The sequence below is a fragment of the Onthophagus taurus genome, chromosome 1, assembly GCF_036711975.1.
Source record: "Onthophagus taurus isolate NC chromosome 1, IU_Otau_3.0, whole genome shotgun sequence".
NCBI classification, from domain to species: domain Eukaryota; kingdom Metazoa; phylum Arthropoda; class Insecta; order Coleoptera; family Scarabaeidae; genus Onthophagus; species Onthophagus taurus.
In genome coordinates this window covers 5,322,852-5,339,369 of record NC_091966.1, presented here as the reverse complement: position 1 = coordinate 5,339,369, position 16,518 = coordinate 5,322,852, and the positions used below count along the sequence as shown (strand labels likewise).

Genomic DNA, 16,518 nt, shown 5'->3' with positions numbered 1-16,518 from the left:
TTTACTGCATGGAAAGCTTAATATCCAACAAAGTTAGTCTCAAACGTTAGTTGTTCACGAAAAAGTAACGTCGTTGGATAAAGATATAAAAACTCGTTTACTAGATGACACTTTCTGGGCACAATACAACAAATTCATGACATTCTGGATCCTATTGTTTCACTAATAACAATAGGTATCCGATGATCCACAAAGTGCACTCTCTAAAATAGAACTAAAAATTATACGTAGCATTTAAAATTTTTGCACATCAGAGGAAGATACAATAACTTAAAAGATATTTAATCGCAAGGAAGTTACTACAAGTCCATGAATCCAGTATAGATATTTAGCACATTTTCGTGGATACATAGCAAGAAAAGGAATAGGCTGGAAAAATTACTTTTATTGCCCATAATTACAAATTAACCAATTCTGAAGTAACAGAAATGGGGGAACAAAGAAAGGCAACTACAAACGAACCCAGCAATAAGAGTTATTTTAAAACAACTCAGCAATAAAATGTTAGTTTTTTTAACAACTCTATTTAATGGATGTCTGAGAATTGGGTATTTTCCAGATAAATGGAAACATGCCCAAATCGTAGTCTTTCCGAAGCCTGGAAAAAATCACAGTTGTATGGACGGTTATCGTCCTATTAGTTTACTAACAGTTTTATCAAAGATTTTAGAAAAGATCATCCAAAGCCGACTAAAAACAGAATTAGTGATAGAAAGGACTATTCCGTCATTTCAGTTTGGATTCAAAAATAACCATTCAACGTGTCATCAACTACTAAGACTTAGTGAAGCTATTGAAAAGGGATTTGAAGCAAAGCAATACACAGCGGTAGCTTTCCTAGACTTCGCCCAAGCGTTCGATAAAGTTTGGTTAGAAGGCCTTAAATACAAACTACTACACCTAAAACTACCATCATATTTAACAGCTATATTATTCTCATTACTTGATAAACGAACGTTCCAAATCAAAATCAATAACGAATTATCAACAATTAAATCTATAGAAGCCGGAGTACCTCAAGGCAGCGTGTTGGCCCCCTTGCTATTTAATATATATGTGCACGATATACCAACCGTTTCAGGAATACTATCAATGTTTGCTGACGACACCGCTATTATCAGCCAGAGAAACAACATCATGGAAACAACTGACGCACTACAAAATGATATCAATATCGTATGCAGATGGGCCAATAAATGGGGAATTATGGTAAATCCGGCTAAAACACAATTGAAGATGTTCACGTTAAGAAGATTCCGAGAGCTACCAGAAATATCAATTAACAATGAAGGTGTAGAATGGTCAACCGAGGCTGTTAAATATCTTGGAGTATATCTCGACACGAGGCTTCACTGGGGCTTTCATATCAACCGAAAACTCAATGAGGCAAATGTACGGTTAAACCAACTTTATCCCCTCATAAATCGAAAATCCCAACTAAAAATAGAATGCACCCTCCTACTTTATAAATCATTGTTGAGATCGCTATTAACATACGCCAGCTGTGTATGGTCAAATACCTCCAAAACCAATTTGCGGAAATTGCAGACTTTTCAAAATAAAGTTTTAAGGATTGCAACAAATGCACCGTGGTTCGTTAGAAATGACCAACTTCATAAAGAATTAAACATACCTACAGTGACAACTTTCATCAAACGGCTTAACGTGAAGTTCTTTGAAAACTTAAAAAACTGCGAAGGAGCAACACACTATAAGTTAGGGAAGAAAAACATCCATGTACGTCTTAAAAGAAAAATGCCACAAGACCAATTAACTAACGATGGAAGTAGCGAAGAGGAGACAAGTGAATAACCTCATACAGTATAATGAATAAAACACTAATTCTAAACTACAAATATTGTGCATAACATGTAATAAAATGTTCATCCAATAAAAACTGTAATTAAAAAAAAAAAAAAAAAACAAACGAACCTATCGAAGGAAGCACAGAGGATAGTGATGGTGTGTTTGTCTCCGATACCGAAGACGAAACAGAATGCAGGCCGACGACTGCACCTGAGCCTGTCATTAGACTTCAGCGAACAACTCTAGGTCAAGAAATAATTATTTGGAATGGCGATTCTTATAGGAAAGTATAGTGGAAAAGTGATCTATCTTGAATGAAGATCTGGGACTAAGACTAAGGAATACAATACTTGGATGGATGAACATGAAGAGAATTGTTCGGCAATCATGAAGGATCGGCTGATAAGCTGAAGGTGGATGGTATAAAAGAGATGTTTCAAAGATCTTGGGAGTGGTATGAAGTGAGGTATACAAATTGTATTGGCGATGGCGACACAGCAACTTTTAAAGCTTTGTTGGCTACGAATCCTTATGGCGATAACTTTACATTAATAAAAAAAAAGAATGCATAGGTCATGTTGAAAAGCGCATGGGCGCACGACTGGGAAACGTGAAAAAACATAAAAAACTTGGTGGAGAGAATAAGTTGACAGACAGATTAATAAAAGGACTAACGATTTACTATGGGTTAGCTACAAGGAGACATCCAAATTCTGTTGAAGATATGTATAATGCTGCATATTTTTTTTAAATGGAAAAACAACCACTGATTATTCGCTTATTAAATTCGTTATTTTTTTCTGATTACAAAAATATGGGATTAGATAGGTCTATTTCTTATTGTTTTAGAATAAAGCTAAAAACAAACTTTTTTTAGTGTCGTCAAAGAAATTAAATTTACAGTTTCCTGTAAATTAAGGTACTATAACTAGAAATTATTCTACTAAAAATGTATATAAAATTTACTTCATTTTCTAATATGTAACATTCTAGCACGTTCAAATTTTTGTAATCCATCTTAAAAAACAGGATTTTTAATTTGACCCTTCAGAAAATTTTTGAATACAAACAAATGTTGCTGTTTATTTTAATTTAAAAAATATATGAGCGCTATCTATCTATAATATGTTAAGTCATTTAATAATAATATTAAATATTAATAAAAAATGTAAAATAATGCAATCTATTCCAATTTTTGTGTAAAACAAATATAAATTAAATAGTTAAACAAATGTATTTGTTTCAAATATTAGAAATACGGTTTTTTAATTTTTAGTTACAATTTACAGGAAACTGTAAATTTAATTTCTTTGAGGACACTAAAAAACAGTTCATTTTTAGCTTTATTGTAAAACAATAAGAAATAGATCTGTCAAACCCTATATGTTTGTAATCAGAAAAAAATAACGAATTTAATAAGCGAATAATCAGTGGTTGTTTCCATTTAAAAAAACGAAAATTGTGATACCTCAAAATCTAAAACCGAAAAATTTTTTTTCTAACTCTTATAGTTTCCAAGTTAGCCTATTCGGACGTCGAATTTGAACCACCCTGTATCTGTATATAGAAGAGAAAAACCACTTGATGAATAGTGATCATTTCAAAGATAGATATCGTGGCAACCAACGATTTAGACACTTCACGCGACAATGTTGTTGAAGGACATAGCAGGCATTATTTTTTATAAACAAATGTGTTTTTAAATAAATAAATATATGTTATAAATTTAGGCAAAAGATTAAATTGGAAGAGCACATAATTTGGGAGCTAAAAATTCTGAAAGATATTACTTTATTTAATAGAAAAAAAGATTCCCCCCTTAAGTAGATTTATGGAGGAATATTTAACCTAACAGACTCATTATGAATCACTCTTATCAAATCTTGATTAATACAAAAAATAAATCTAAGTGTAGCTATTTCAATAACCGAATTATCGTAAAGTCGAACTTTATTTCCAGTTGTAATCGGACGACCATCAACGAAAATCGGCCTCCTTCCTTCGGATGATAAATAAAACTCGCCGGTATTTCTCAACCTAAATTAAAAGAAAAAATTAATACAAAAATATTTTTAATAGATTTAAATTACCGTAAAGTTCCTTGTCTTCTACTAACTTTATGAGCAGCTCCTTCCAAAAATAAATCGATATCAACATTATGCCCCTTCGCGGATCTTCCAATAGTAATTTCACGGCTACGCATTAAATATCGAACCATTCGCCCCCTTAAAACCGCCAAAGTTTTACCATCCATTTCTCCAGGACAAACCCCCGTGACACTATCAACCAAAACGTTCCAACGACCAATTTCATTCTCCAACTGACGAATTTCTTTAATACTACGTCTTTGTTGTAGACGCATTTCCCTATCTAAAGCTTCGTCTGGGGGTTCGCTTAATTCCTGATCTTGAATCATATCTTCAGCGTCGCTAAAAGCTAAACAAGGCTTTGTAGCAGAAGGCAAAGCAATCAAGTTTTGATCGGGAAGTAAATGATAAAGACGCATGCTTCCCCAGTGTCTTTGAAGGGCGATCGGGGTTCTAGCTGAATGAAAAACGTCTGGATGCTCAGCCAAGAGATTTACAAAAACTGAAATATCCGGATTTGCCTGCTAAAAAGAAATCAAATTTAGAGTAAGTTCTAAAATTTTAATTTTAATAGTGATCTTTTTATAAATAATAAATTGATTAACCCTTTGTGTTCCAAGAAGTCGAAAATTTTGAAACTTTGTGAAAGAATTAAAACGCTATCAAAATACACTCAGTAGAGGCCTTTGGAATCAATTTTAGCAAAATATGCAATCCCCCCATTCCAGGGGGATAATGGTACTTGAGAGTACCGTCAAGCATTAAAATATATTTTCAGTATGCAAAAACTATTATTGCTAATATAAAAATAATACATTTTTTATTACGTTAGAAAATAAGTAACACTTGCTTTATCTAAATCACATTATGACATTCAAAAAAACAGTTCTTTCTTTCATTACAATATAAATAAACATTGCACGCAGTACATTTTGAGTGGGGTCTGGCTTTGGCAGAACAATTTTCACAACTTCGTCTTTCTTTTGACCTTGCGCTATGACATTTTCGGGGATGCAGTAAATTTGAATATTTATTTATCAGACCTGTATTTACAGAACGACGGAAATCTGATAGAATATTGAGAAAAAACATATTGAGCAAAAACTAACATTTTCGCGTAATCTAAGTGTCAAAAAAGATGCAAATTCAAAAATTCCTGGAAGCCGTATTTATTGAAATTAAGGAATGAGACTTATTTTAAATTAAAGCTCAAAGCTTTCTCTTTACAATGATGAATAATAATTATTGGGTTGGATTGGAAAAATATTGAGAAAAAAAAGTTGAAACAAAACTTACATTTTCATATAACCTAAAAGTGTCAAAAAAGATGCTAATTTAAACATTCCTGGAAGCCGGATTTATAGAAATTAAGGAATGAGACTTATTCTAAATTAAAGCTCAAAGCTTTCTCTTTACAATGATGTATAATAATTGTTGAGATAAAATTGAGAAAAAAAATGTTGAAACAAAACTTACATTTTCGTATAACCTAAAAGTGTCAAAAAAGATGCTAATTTAAAAATTCCTGGAAGCCGTATTTATTGAAATTAAGGAATGAGGCTTATTCTAAATTAAAGCTCAAAGCTTTTTCTTCACAATGATGTATAATAATTGTTGGGTTGGATTGGAAAAACATTGAGAAAAAAAATGTTGAAACAAAACTTACATTTTCGTATAACCTAAAAGTGTCAAAAAAGATGCTAAGTTAAAAATTTCTGGAAGCTGTATTTATTGAAATTAAGGAATGAGGCTTATTCTAAATTAAAGCTCAAAGCTTTCTCTTTACAATGATGTATAATAATTGTTGGGTTGGATTGGAAAATATTGAGAAAAAAAATGTTGAAACAAAACTTACATTTTCCTATAACCTAAAAGTGTCAAAAAAGATGCTAATTTAAAAATTCCTGGAAGCCGTATTTATTGAAATTAAGGAATGAGGCTTATTCTAAATTAAAGCACAAAGCTTTCTCTTTAAAATTATGTATAATAATTGATGGGTTGGATTGGAAAAACATTGAGAAAAAAAATGTTGAAACAAAACTTACATTTTCGTATAACCTAAAAGTGTCAAAAAAGATGCTAAGTTAAAAATTCCTGAAAGCCGTATTTATTGAAATTAAGGAATGGGGCTTATTCTAAATTAAAGCTCAAAGCTTTCTCTTTAAAATGATTTATAATAATTGTTGGGTTGGATTGGAAAAATATTGAGAAAAAAAATGTTGAAACAAAACTTACATTTTCGTATAACCTAAAAGTGTCAAAAAAGATGCTAATTTAAAAATTCGTGAAAGCCGTATTTATTGAAATTAAGGAATGAGGCTTAATCCAAATTAAAGCTCAAAGCTTTCTGTTTACAATGATGTATAATAATTGTCGGGTTGGATTGCAAAAATATTGAGAAAAAAAATGTTGAAACAAAACTTACATTTTCATATAACCTAAAAGTGTCAAAAAAGATGCTAATTTAAAAATTCCTGGAAGCCGTATTTATTGAAATTAAGGAATGAGGCTTATTCTAAATTAAAGCTCAAAGCTTTCTGTTTACAATGATGTATAATAATTGTCGGGTTGGATTGCAAAAATATTGAGAAAAAAAATGTTGAAACAAAACTTACATTTTCATATAACCTAAAAGTGTCAAAAAAGATGCTAATTTAAAAATTCTTGGAATCCGTATTTATTGAAATTAAGAAATGAGGCTTATTCTAAATTAAAGCTCAAAGCTTTCTCTTTACAATGATGTATAATAATTGTTGGGTTGGATTGGAAAAATATTTAGAAAAAATATGTTGAAACAAAACTTACATTTTCATATAACCTAAAAGTGTCAAAAAAGATGCTAATTTAAAAATTCGTGGACGCCGTATTTATTGAAATTAAGGAATGGGGCTTATTCTAAATTAAAGCTCAAAGCTTTCTCTTTACAATGATGTATAATAATTGTTGGGTTGGATTGAAAAAATATTGAGAAAAAAAATGTTGAAACAAAACTTACATTTTCGTATAACCTAAAAGTGTCAAAAAAGATGCTAATTTAAAAATTCCTGGAAGCCGTATTTATTGAAATTAAGGAATGAGGCTTATTCTAAATTAAAGCTCAAAGCTTTCTCTTTAAAATGATGTGTAATAATTGTTGGGTTGGATTGGAAAAATGTTGAGAAAAAAAAAAGTTGAAACAAAACTTACATTTTCATATAACCTAAAAGTGTCAAAAAAGATGCTAATTTAAAAATTCTTGGAATCCGTATTTATTGAAATTAAGAAATGAGGCTTATTCTAAATTAAAGCTCAAAGCTTTCTCTTTACAATGATGTATAATAATTGTTGGGTTGGATTGGAAAAATATTTAGAAAAAATATGTTGAAACAAAACTTACATTTTCATATAACCTAAAAGTGTCAAAAAAGATGCTAATTTAAAAATTCGTGGACGCCGTATTTATTGAAATTAAGGAATGGGGCTTATTCTAAATTAAAGCTCAAAGCTTTCTCTTTACAATGATGTATAATAATTATTGGGTTGGACTGGAAAAATATTGAGAAAAAAAAATGTTGCAATAAAACTTACATTTTCGTATAACCTAAAAGTGTCAAAAAAGATGCTAATTTAAAAATTCCTGGAAGCCGTATTTATTGAAATTAAGGAATGAGGCTTATTCTAAATTAAAGCTCAAAGCTTTTTCTTCACAATGATGTATAATAATTGTTAGGTTGGATTGGAAAAATATTGAGAAAAAAAATGTAGAAACAAAACTTACAATTTCGTATAACCTAAAAGTATCAAAAAAGATGCTAATTTAAAAATTCCTGGAAGCCGTATTTATTGAAATTAAGGAATGAGACTTATTTTAAATTAAAGCTCAATTCTTTCTTTTTAAAATGGTCTGTAATAATCACACCTAATAACCATTTATCAAAGAGATACCTTTTTGAACAACAAAATTCAACAGACCACTTTTCACTAAACTTCTAACCTCACATCTGGATGAATAAGTAATATACCTAAAAACTCTATCATTTTTTATACAGATTCTTTCTTATATAATAGAAAGTACCAACAGCTCTAAATGCGCCAAATAGATGACTACAGTTTAAAATGAGTGTTTAAAACTACCGGTACTTTAAAGTACCTTCGGGACACAAAGGGTTAAACTAAAAAGAACATCAACAAAATGATAACTAACAAACTTGTCTGAACTAACTGATTTGATTGAACCGAGCAATTGCTCTTCCTGAGTACTCCAAAGAGCTCTCTCTTGTATAGCAGCTACCATATCAGGATGTAAATTCCTCATAGCAGCCACAGCAACACGAGAAACAGCATGATCGTACAATAAAGCATACCATCGCTGTTGAAGTTCTTGTACAGTAAAACGACACGAAAATTTCGTCCCCAAATGAACCATTTTCAAGTCATTAGTTTGCTGAATTCCAATAATTAACGCCAAATCATCTGTTGGTTTCCACCGCCCCAAATCTTTAGTAGCAACTTGATTTTGTTGGCGACCTTTTCTATTACGTTTACTGCTAAAAGATTTAGATGGAGGACGACGTTTTATTTCAACTTGAGTTGAGGTGCTAGGTACCGGAACTTGAGGCGTTGTAGGTGCTGGTAATGGTGTTTCAGCTGTGTGAGAAGGCTGAGTTCTTGAACGAGGTGTCTACAATTTTATTACATCTCATAAATTATGATTTTAAACTCAAAATTAATACCTTAACAGCAGCAACTTGAGAGGGGAGCCCAAGGCTGTATTCCACAAGTTCATCATCGAATTTCTTACGTTTAATCGAACGATTTGAGCTGTGAAAATTAAGAATGTATAAAGTGAGGTTAGATTTTTTTTTATTTTTACCTTCTACGTTTTGTAACGTCTGAAATATCGTGGTAGGATGGCATTTGTGGTGAATAAACTTCTTGTTTATCAGGTTGAAGATAATCTGATGAATCTAAAGTGGAATTCATCGAAAACAATACTGACCTTGCTCTTCTAATTATAAAAGGATTTTGATTTTTTTTTAAGTTGGTATTTGTCTAAACCCTAAAAGTTAATAATTATATAAAATTAATTTTTAAAGACAGAAATTATACTATATTAAATTTAATTCAATAATTTAAACAAAATTAAAAAAGGTAAGAAATTGTAAAACGATTATTACTTAAATTTTTGGCTTTTATGAAAATAAAGTTTGCCATCTATCGGGTGATATCTCTATTAATTATGGGATCATATCATAACAAATACATTATTAATTTATATTTGTTTTAAATAAATAAATAGATAGATGTGTAATTAAAAATAAAACACTTTGTTATAAAATTTTAACGTGTATTAAAATTTAAAAAGAATCGTAAAATTCTTAACCTCAAAAATAAATTTTGACAAGCACCCATTTATTTATATTGCATATTTATCAGAAAATAAAATGAATTGGTCTTTACAATTAAACCCTGAAAGTCAAACATTTAAAGATAAACAAAAAGACCTATTCGCTGAATTGGATAAAGTAAAAACAACCATCCCCCTCGAAAAATACATAGACCATAAAGATAGGGTTGGTTCAGGTCATAAAGAAAAATCGTCAATGAAAACCTACAAAGGTAAAAAAAGTATATTTAAAACCCCAGAAGCACCAATAAGAAGATGTTTACCATCCCGTCGTCGTCCTGATTATCAAATTAATCCCAAAAAATGGACTAAATATACATTGAACGATGTCCGAGATGAAGATATGTCAGAAAGGGCTAATAAAAGTGCTGCGTTATCGTTTTTAAAAGAGATTGAGAAACGAAAGGAAGAGGAAGAAACAGAGAAAAAATGTGAATCTGAAAGTATTTGTTTTAAAAAATCCGCTATGATTTCTATTGAGAAAAATGAGGATGTGGAGAAAAATATTTTTGAAAATTCAAAACTGGTGATGCCCGAGTATGTTATTGGAGAAAAGGTTAAAAAAGAAAAGAGGGGCGTTAAAAAGGAAAACAAAGGCTTTGGGGATAAAGAGTTAAAGTTGAGTCATTTGATGCAAGAAGATCAAGATGAGGAAGAAAATACTTAAGAGTTTTAATTGAATTAAGATGGTTTATTTTAGGTGTAAGTTAGAGTAAGGATGTAATAAAATTCAAATTAGAATGTATTTTTCTTTTAAATATATAAATATTTAAGTGAAGGCAGCCTTAGTTCCGCCCAGAGTTCTAAATTTAGTGTTAGTTCTAGTTTTCTTTGTTATTCAGCGCTAGATTATTGTATATTGATATGATTATTGAACTAAAACTAGAATTAACGCTAGAACTAGAAACATTCGAGATTATCCGTCTTGAGAGACGCAAAGAAATTGTATACAGGTGTCTCACGTAACTGGTTTGTTAGAACTTTTTTAGGTTCCAGTATTCATACAGTTTTGAAATTTTGGTAGTATGGGTTGTTCAGTCGGAACTTTCGATCTAAAATATTTTCAAGATGGCTGCCACTTCCGGTTCTCAAATAGATTGTCATATATTGTATCAGAGTATCTTATACAGGTGGTCAAAAATTGAATTACCGTTTCTCCATATTCAATGGGGAGAAAGTCGAAAATTTTATATTTAACGCCCTATATTTTATTAGCCTACACGAAAGGGAATATAATTCTCTACAATTTATCTATAAATATTCCTATACTTATTTATTGTAGTTTCTCTCATATTCGTAAATTTATCAAAACATGCAGAAAATGTAGGAAACCGTTTGTATTTTTATTAGAAGGCCATAACATTTTGACAGTTTTTTGTTTAATTTATTTCTATTATTATTTGTACTATTAACTACGATTGATAATCTTTTAGTTTACTAGCTTTTACTTATCAAAAATAACAAACAGAAGATCAAATAAATGAAACTATTAAAACAAAAAGTTAATGACAAAAATTAGATTTGAATAAAAATATAAATTTATAATATAAATTTGTTATTAAATTGAATTTGGAAACGCAATAAAATACGTTAAATTATTTATTTCGTTGTCTTCATCACTGGTGACCGGAAATGTGCGATTTCTTTTGGTCTCGATATATCCAGAACTAATAGATTCATTATCAATTTTTTGAAATTTTCCCTCGTGATGGTCGTTAGGTTGGGTTGGGTTGGTTTACCTAACTTTTAACTAATGGCAACAATAATACAAACATGGACCAAAAACTGTCAACATTCGATAGCTTTCTAATAAAAAAACCTGCATTTCATGCATGTTTTAATAAATATCGCAATATGAGGCAAACTACAATAAATAGGTATGGGAATGTGTATAGGTAATTTGTAGAGAATTAAATTCTCTTTCTGATAGCCTAAAAAAATATGGGGCGTTCCATTTAAAATATTCGACTTTCTCAAGTCGAGTAATTCAATTTTTGACCATCCTGTATAAGATACTCCGATACAACAAATGGCAATCTATTTGACAACATCTGAAGAGTAATCGTGCCAAAGTAGATCTTTTTTGAATGAACTTTGGCTGAGATATGGAGTTTTAAAGAGCATGTTGAAATTTACCAAAAAAAGTTTAAAACCAAAATAACTCGAAAACAAAAAACGCTAGGTACCAATAACTTTTATGAAAGTCAACCTATTTTTTTACGTACAATTAAACTGTGTAATAAAAACTATAGCATTCCATTTAAAATGGCGAAGTTATGGTCTACTTCCGGTAGACCGGAAGTGGCGGCCATCTTGAAAATATTTTAGATCGAAAGTTCCGAATGAACAACCCATGCTACCAAAATTTCAAATCTCTACGAATAGTGGAAGATGAAAAAGTTCTAACGAACCAGTTACGTGAGACACCTGTATATAGAAGCAGTTGTAAACACTAAAACTTGAAGCCAACGCAACACGAGTTTGTTTACTAACAACCTTTGTCGAAACCGGTTGAAACAATGAACGTGGCCGATTATCGCCGAACATTCCCTAATATTATTGCCCGTAGAACAAGGCATACATTAAAATAAATAAACCTATTTGCGAATCAATAAATGATTCGTTTTTCTTCATTTTTATTTATTTATATTTTCTTTGTAAATATTGTATGTAGAGTATACTAGTACTTTTAGTTAGATATATTGATAAGTTTTATCAATCAAAATACTACATACATTCTTGTGTCATTTACCAAGTATATTGTTTCTACGTCCTCTGATTAATTTAAAAAATTACATTATATTTATTGTATTTAATACTTTCAAGTCTTATTAAAACTTGACAAAGATATAGAAAAAAATGTATTCTACAATTTATAAAAGTGCTAGTTAGTTTAACAATTAATTTTTAATTGTAATTTTATATAAGAAATTAGGATGATCTTTGGATACGCCGCTGGATAAAGTCTGACCAATTTCTTTCTGACCTAGGTCAATTTTGTTTCCAAACAAATGCTCTTGCGTTGGCTTCAAACCGGTATACGGGCGAACATAGGCGATGCGGCTTCTATATACAGGTGTCTCACGTAACTGGTTCGTTAGAACTTTTTAAGGTTCCACTATTCGTAGTGGTTTGAAATTTTGGTAGCATGGGTTGTTCATTCTAAACTTTCGATCTAAAATATTTTCAAGATGGCCACCCCTTCCGGTCTACCGGAAGTAGACCACAACTTCGTTATTTTAAATTGAATGCTATAGTTTTTATTACACCTTTCAATTATACGTAAAAAAATATGTTGACTTTGATAAAAGTTGTTGGTACCTAGCGTTTTTTGTTTTCGAGTTATTTTGATTTTAAGTGTTTTTTGACAAATTTCACCATGGTCTTTAAAAGCCCATATCTCAGCTAACGATCATTCAAAAAAGCTCTGCATTGGCACGACTACTCTACAGATGCTGCCAAATAGATTGTCATTTGTTGTATCAGAGAATCTTATACAGGCTGGTCAAAAATTGAATTATCGTTTCTCAATATTCAATTGGGAGAAAGTCGAAAATTTTAAATGGAACACCCCATATTTCTTTACCCTATCAGAAAGGGAATTTAATTCTCTACAAATTATCTATAAACATTCCTATACCTATTTATTGTAGTTTCCCTGATATTGGAAAATTAATCAAAATCAGACATAAAATCCCAAAACCCGTTTGTGTTTTTGTTAGCAGGCCAAGACATTTTGACAGTTCATCGTTTAATTTATTTAAATTATTATTGGTATTATTTCTTCAATTAACTATGGTTGAATAACCTTTAGCTTACTCGCTTTTATTTACCAAAAATAACCAACAGCAAAAAGAATAAATGAAACAATGAAAAACAACAATTTAATAACAGAAATTAGAATGAATAACATATAAAAAAACAAAAACTTAAAACTATAAAAAAATTAAAACTGTTCGATATGCTGACCATTCACCATTAAACATTTTTCAACTCTTCTTTCGCCTTCTACGGTTGTGGCCCGTAGAAGTTGGTCGCCATCAATAGTACGTAGTGCACGCATCACTCTATCACGCAACTCTTGTCGTGTGTTGATCGGTGAATTGTACACTTGATTTTTTAAGTGACCCCACAAATAAAAATCCAATGGCGTTAAATCGAGACCGTGGAGGCCATTGCCATGAATATAAAACAAATTTAAAATATCGGCGTTGGAATAATTTGCCATGATACCTATACAATGACTTTCACTCGTGATCAAAAGTAAGTAACAACAACAATAACACAAATATGGACCAAAAACTGTCAAAATTCCATTGCCTTCTAATAAAAAAATCAAACGTTTTCCCGCATTCCGTGCATGCTTTGATTAATGTCCCAATATCAGGGAAACTACAATAAATAGGTGTAGGAATGTTTATAGATAATTTGTAGAGAATTAAATTCCCTTTCTGATAGGGTAAAAAAATACAGGGTATTCCATTTAAAATTTTCGACTTTCTAGCCATTGAATATGGAGAAACGGTAATTCAATTTTTGACCACCCTGTATAAGATACTCTGATACAAGAAATGACAATCTATTTGGCAACATCTGAAGAGTAATCGTGCCAATTTAGAGGTTTCTTTAATGAAGGTTAACTGAGATATAGGCTTTTAAAGAGCATGGTGAAATTTGCCAAAAAAAGCTTAAAATCAAAATAACTCGAAAACAAAAAATGGTAGGTACCAACAACTTTTATCAAAGTCAACATATTTTTTTATGTATAATTGAAAGGTGTAATAAAAACTATAGCATTCCATTTAAAATAACGAAGTTATGGTCTATTTCCGGTAGACCGGAAGTGGCAGCCATCTTGAAAATATTTTAGATCGAAAGTTCCGACTGAACAACCCATACTACCAAAATTTCAAACCTCTATGAATAGTGGAACCTAAAAAAGTTCTAACGAACCAGTTACGTGAGACACCCTGTATACAATTTCTTTGGAGAGACGCATGAACGATTCTAGTTCTTGTGTTAGTTCTAGTGCTAGTGCAAAACTCGAACTAACCCTAGACCGAGAACTAGAAACATTCGGATTTAGCCGCACGTCTCACAAGATGACTAAACCCGACTGATTCTATGCTATTATGCTAGTGCAAAACTCGAATTAACACTAGACCAAGAACTAGAAACATTCTGATTTAGCAACACGCCTCTCAAGATTGCTAAACCCGAATGATTCTAATTCTAGGCCTTGTGTTACTTCTAGTGCTAGTGCAAAACTCGAACTAACACAAGACCTAGAACTAGAAGCATTCGGATTTAGCCGCACGTCTCTCAAGACGGCTAAACCCGAATGATTCTAGTTCTAGGTCTTGTGTTAGTTCTAGTGATAGTGTTGGTGTAAAACTAGAACTAACACTAGACCTAGAACTAGAAAGTATTGGGTTTAGCCGTGAGTAGGACGCACGGCTAAACCCGAAAATTTAGTTCTAGTTTTAATTGTTATTCAACGGTAGATTTTTGTATATTATCGAACCAACTATTAGAATTAACACTAAACCTAGAACTAGTATAAAATAAATACCCTCACGTAAATTTAACTAATCAACAACTTTATTGAAACTTCAAACAAAATAACAATGTAATTCAGTTCAGCGTTTATACTTCTCAAAACACACCCGTTTTGTAAGTCTTTTCTCGCGATACCCGTCTTTTTACCTCTGCCACGCACCAACTCTCATGTTCGACTCTCCATCTTGTTCAAACCTGTTTTTATCTAACGTCTCGGAACCTTTTCGAGCGCGGGAATCACTCCATTGCCACCCTACGCTCCGCACTACCAACCCAAAATCTCCCGCACACAAAATATCCCTAACACTCGGCCCTCCTGAAATCTTCGGACTCCTGACCGAAGTAATCTACGTCATAGTCATTAAATCGTTGTGGACGTCTTCGTGTTCGTTGACTCGCATTTCCCGGTGTCCTTTCTTTCGCTTCTTTTCCTTCCTCTAATTCCACTGTTTCCACGTCTTCTCCCGAATTCTCTTCTGCGAATTCCATCTCATCTTCGTCTTCATCCGAACTATCCTCACTTTCTTCGTGATTTATATATAGTTTCAGCTGTGATACATGTGCGGTGGTAGCGTAACGATGGGATTTATTGTTTTCTATCGTTACAACCCGGTATGTATCGGAGGGTAGTACCTCGGTTATAACAAGAGGTCCTCTATATTTTGGTTGTAACTTCGTTGGCTCGCCTGTTCCCACCGGATTTCTTCGCATATATATTACGTCGCCAACATCATACTTAACACCCAAAAATCTCTTTCCATCTACCCGTCTTTTCATTTTGACTTGCTCTTCGGTAATTGTTTTACGAATCTCGTCCTGCATTTCTTTCGCTGGTTTCCAAATTTCTCGCCCCGCTTCAGCTGTTAACATTCCATCGGCAAAGTTCGGTAGATACCCATATAACGCTTCATATGGTGTACGGTTAGTTGTTTTGTTTACAGCACTGTTGAGATTTTTCTCTGTCATCGAGATTCCTTTGTCCCAAGTCTCGTTATCCCTCATATTCGACATAATTACCGGTACTACAGTTCTGTTTACCCGTTCGACCTGACCGTTTGCCGCGGGATAACTAGTCGAATTATAAGTCACTTGGATCCCGTATCTATTCGCGAACCGTCCAAATTCACCAGAGGTAAATGTCGTTCCTCGATCGCACACTATTCGTCTTGGAATCCCAAAATCTCCGATTAATTTTTCTAATGCCCGAACCGTTGTTTTTGTTTTCGTATCTCGCACTGGGTAGAGTTTAACGAATTTAGTCAACGCGTCGATTGCTACCAATAAATGAACGTTACCACTCACGCTTCGCACAAAAGGTCCCAGATGATCTACATGAACGCGTTCGAAAGGCCTCTGTGGGCTCGGTATGGGATGTAATTCCCCGGCTTTATGTCCGCTTGGTACCTTACTTAGAATACACTCGGCACACGCGCGAATATGTTTTCTCACGTAACGTCTTAATCCCGGAAACCAATAGTTTTTTAAAATTGCACTTACGGTTCTCTCTAAACCGAAATGACCTCGCAAGTCGTGATATTTTACCGCTATACTTTTACGAACGGATTTCGGAAGTACGTACAAGTCTATGTTTTCGTTATTCACTTTCACAGTCTTCACTAACCTGCCTTTGATTTCCTTAAAACCCTGCACCAATAGTTTCTCTTCTTTCATCCGGTCCTC

The 16,518-nt window shown here is 32.3% G+C and overlaps 2 protein-coding genes across 5 annotated transcripts; one reads left to right on the top strand and one right to left on the bottom strand.

The window, feature by feature from the left end:
• Nucleotides 1-3,580: 3,580 nt before the first annotated feature.
• Nucleotides 3,581-8,910, bottom strand: LOC111424801 (microspherule protein Rcd5). Of its 4 annotated transcripts, none has more exons than XM_023058491.2 (5): nucleotides 8,746-8,910; nucleotides 8,606-8,693; nucleotides 8,077-8,553; nucleotides 3,897-4,417; nucleotides 3,581-3,843 (listed from the first exon to the last, which is right to left on the bottom strand). In XM_023058491.2, exons 1-5 carry the CDS (start codon nucleotides 8,853-8,855, stop codon nucleotides 3,636-3,638), a joined length of 1,404 nt encoding a protein of 467 aa, XP_022914259.1. In that variant the 5' UTR covers nucleotides 8,856-8,910; the 3' UTR covers nucleotides 3,581-3,635. The 4 variants fall into 4 exon arrangements, with proteins under 4 accessions (XP_022914259.1, XP_022914265.1, XP_022914272.1 ...); XM_023058497.2 differs by having other exon boundaries at nucleotides 3,897-4,414; XM_023058504.2 differs by having other exon boundaries at nucleotides 8,095-8,553.
• Nucleotides 8,911-9,232: 322 nt separating this feature from the next.
• Nucleotides 9,233-10,057, top strand: LOC111424762 (U5 small nuclear ribonucleoprotein TSSC4). Its single transcript, XM_023058434.2, has one exon. The coding sequence runs from the start codon at nucleotides 9,317-9,319 to the stop codon at nucleotides 9,944-9,946; it is 630 nt and encodes a 209-aa protein (XP_022914202.1). The 5' UTR covers nucleotides 9,233-9,316; the 3' UTR covers nucleotides 9,947-10,057.
• Nucleotides 10,058-16,518: the final 6,461 nt, after the last annotated feature.

Excerpts from the sequence above, each read along its gene's own strand:
- LOC111424801 (XM_023058491.2), bottom strand. The coding sequence starts at position 8,855 with ATGAATTCCACTTTAGATTCATCAGATTATCTTCAACCTGATAAACAA. Across the intron at positions 8,694-8,745 it reads GACGTTACAAAACGTAGAAG|CTCAAATCGTTCGATTAAAC; the intron begins GTAAAAATAAAA and ends TAATTTTCACAG. Across the intron at positions 3,844-3,896 it reads AGAAGACAAGGAACTTTACG|GTTGAGAAATACCGGCGAGT; the intron begins GTAATTTAAATC and ends CTTTTAATTTAG.
- LOC111424762 (XM_023058434.2), top strand. The coding sequence starts at position 9,317 with ATGAATTGGTCTTTACAATTAAACCCTGAAAGTCAAACATTTAAAGAT.